We start from the raw sequence: 2,708 nt of genomic DNA, 5'->3' as shown, positions 1-2,708 counted from the left end.
CCACCCTCCCCACTCTCCCTACTCCCTCCCGCCCCTTATATTTTATGAGCCTAAAAATGTGGCATCGAATATTTAAAATGATGATGATGATGATGAATCGTGGGCTATTATTATTATTATTATTATTATTATTATTGTTTTTTTTATTTATTTATTTAGTTATTAAAAAATTAAATTAGTTTGAATCGGTGATAAATAAATAAATAAATAAATACTTTTTAGGTAAATTAGTGAAAGTTGTGAAAAAAAAATAGAACTTTTAAAAAATGAAGTGAAAAATTTATTTATGTAATAATAATAATAATAATAATAATAATTAAATTTAATACATTAAAAATTAATATTCTATTTAAATAAAAAAAAAAAAAAATTTATATACATATATTAATAATAATAATTCACCGTATATATATATATAATGATTAGGTGAAAAAATAAAAATAGTATTAGTTTTTTTTTTTTTTTTGGGTAAATATGTGGGCTCTAATTAATTAATTGAAAATTAAATTACACGGGGGGGGGGTGGGAGGGGAGGGGAAACGGTAATTTTTATTTTTTAATAATAATAAAAAAAATTGCTCATAACATTCCAGGTTTAAATTTAAAAAAAAAAATTAGTTTTTTTTGGAATGTATTGTAATTATCCTGTACTATTATTTCTATACAGCGGACGGAAAAATTATTATTATTATTATTATTATTATTATTATTATTATTTCGAATACTCGACGGTTTTATAATTAAAAAAATAAAACGTTAATATTTACTTAATTAAATACAAAAAATTAAATTTTTGTTTAAACAAAAAGAAAAGAGAAATGTAAATAAGTACACATTATTTATTAACAGATGAAAAATAATAATAAAAAAATAAAAAAAAAAATTAAGAAAACAAAATTTTTAGGTTTGGTTGGGGTTATAAAAAAAAAAAAAAGTTTTCTAAACTCAATATATATATATTAAATTATTATTATTATTATTATTATTATTTTGATTTTGCTTAACTGTTGTTTTTGGTAGCATTCAGTTTTTTTGAATGTTGAAAAAAAAAATATATATATATATATATAATTGTTATTATTATTATTTTAATAATTTATTTATTTATTTTTTGTTGTTGTTGTTGTTAATAATATGGAAAGTTCTTTTGATCTCCTTTCTATAATTTCTAAAAAAAGGAAAACGTTATATGACGTCACTTCCGTTTTATTACCTAAAAATTATTATTATTATTATTATTAATGATTGTTAATGTGATGTGAGTTATTGTTAAATGATAAAAAATTTTTTTTGCGAATACCTAAAAGCTCAAGAACTGCATTATTTTCACTTCTTAAAACTTCATAAACGTTTTTAATTGATTTTAATAATTTTGTACTCGCACAACGTGTTTCCATTAATTTATTTAATAATTTATCCGATTCGTTTTTTTTTATTTTTAATTCTTCTTCCAATCCTTGAATGACAATTTTTTTCTCATTTGCTTTTACTTCATTTGCTATATGTTGTTCATGGACATTTTTTTCAACTTCTTTAACTTGTTCGTGAAGTATTTCCAACTGTAATAATAATAATAATATAATACACGGTAAAAGTAAATAATTAATGGCGATCGATTCTTACTTCGTTATTTAATTCGTTAACGTAATTAAAAAGTGCAAAATTTTCTTCTTCTTGTTTAAGAAATTGTGCCGAAAGTTTATCAACGTTTGATTCTTCCGTTATTTTTCTTATTTGTTCTAATAATAATTGATAGTTTTTTATTTGTTTTTCTAATTCTTCTTTTTGTTGTTCTATAAAACACGATTAAATTTCAATAACAAAAAACAAACAAAAAAAAATTAAAAACAAATTTCAGTTTATTGTTTAAAGCAAAGGAAAAATAAAACGTTAACGGTTTTTTTTGTTTACAAATTACGTTGTTTCAAAACTTGTTTCGCTTCTAAATCGGCCATTATCCTTTTTTGTCCTTTGACGCCTAAAAAGTTTTGAAGCTTTGAATCGTGATCTAATTGTCGTTGAAGTTCTTTCATTTCTTGACTATGAATTAATACATCAAGTTTTCCTTTTTGTTTTAATGCTTCTAATTTTGATTGTGCTTCTTCTCTGATTAAAATAGAAAATAAAAACAAACATGTCTTCTTTTTGTTTTTAAATATGTTTTGTTTCAAAAAGAATAATGTTGGAAAAATTACCTTTGATCGTAAGCTAAAGTACTTTGTTCCATTAAATCTAATATTATTTGTTTACCCGTAATAAATTTCGATTCTAATTCTTGATATGATTGATTGAAAAATGTTCTTTCTTTTAAATAATGATCAATTTTTTCTCTATATTTATAATTACATGATTGTAAACGATTTAATTTTGTTATTGCCTGAAATAATTTACATCTATCATAACATTTAATCATAAATTTTTTTTATTTGTAGAAATAAAAATTAATATTTACAACATCTAATTTGTTTTCGAGTTGTTGTTGAGATTTGAATTTATTTTCAAATTCATTTAAATTAAATTTTTTTAATTTAACATCTTGTCGAACATTGTCAAATTCTTTTAATATTTTATTCTTTTGATAATCTAATTCTTTTATTTGAGTTTTTTCACGATTAATATTTTTATTTAAATTTTCATGCATGACAAGTAATTCTTTAAGTTTTTTCCCTTTTTTTTTTGTTTTATTATCATCATTTAAACATTTAACA

General features: G+C 20.6%; 1 protein-coding gene across 1 annotated transcript in view; it reads right to left on the bottom strand.

Moving 5' to 3' along the window:
• Window positions 1–1,100: 1,100 nt before the first annotated feature.
• Window positions 1,101–2,708, bottom strand: part of Phum_PHUM061520 (Spindle pole body protein pcp1, putative) — a gene marked incomplete at both ends in the record, with an annotated part of 4,009 nt that continues 2,401 nt past the window's right edge. The window contains 5 exons of the mRNA XM_002423438.1: window positions 1,101–1,213; window positions 1,301–1,559; window positions 1,624–1,793; window positions 1,919–2,106; window positions 2,196–2,377. Coding sequence (XP_002423483.1) covers window positions 1,101–1,213; window positions 1,301–1,559; window positions 1,624–1,793; window positions 1,919–2,106; window positions 2,196–2,377 — 912 coding nt within the window. The remainder of the gene's footprint in view (window positions 1,214–1,300; window positions 1,560–1,623; window positions 1,794–1,918; window positions 2,107–2,195; window positions 2,378–2,708) is intronic.

The sequence above is a fragment of the Pediculus humanus genome, genomic scaffold (assembly GCF_000006295.1).
Source record: "Pediculus humanus corporis 1103172107410 genomic scaffold, whole genome shotgun sequence".
Classification (NCBI taxonomy): domain Eukaryota; kingdom Metazoa; phylum Arthropoda; class Insecta; order Psocodea; family Pediculidae; genus Pediculus; species Pediculus humanus.
This window is presented reverse-complemented; position numbering and strand designations above follow the sequence as displayed.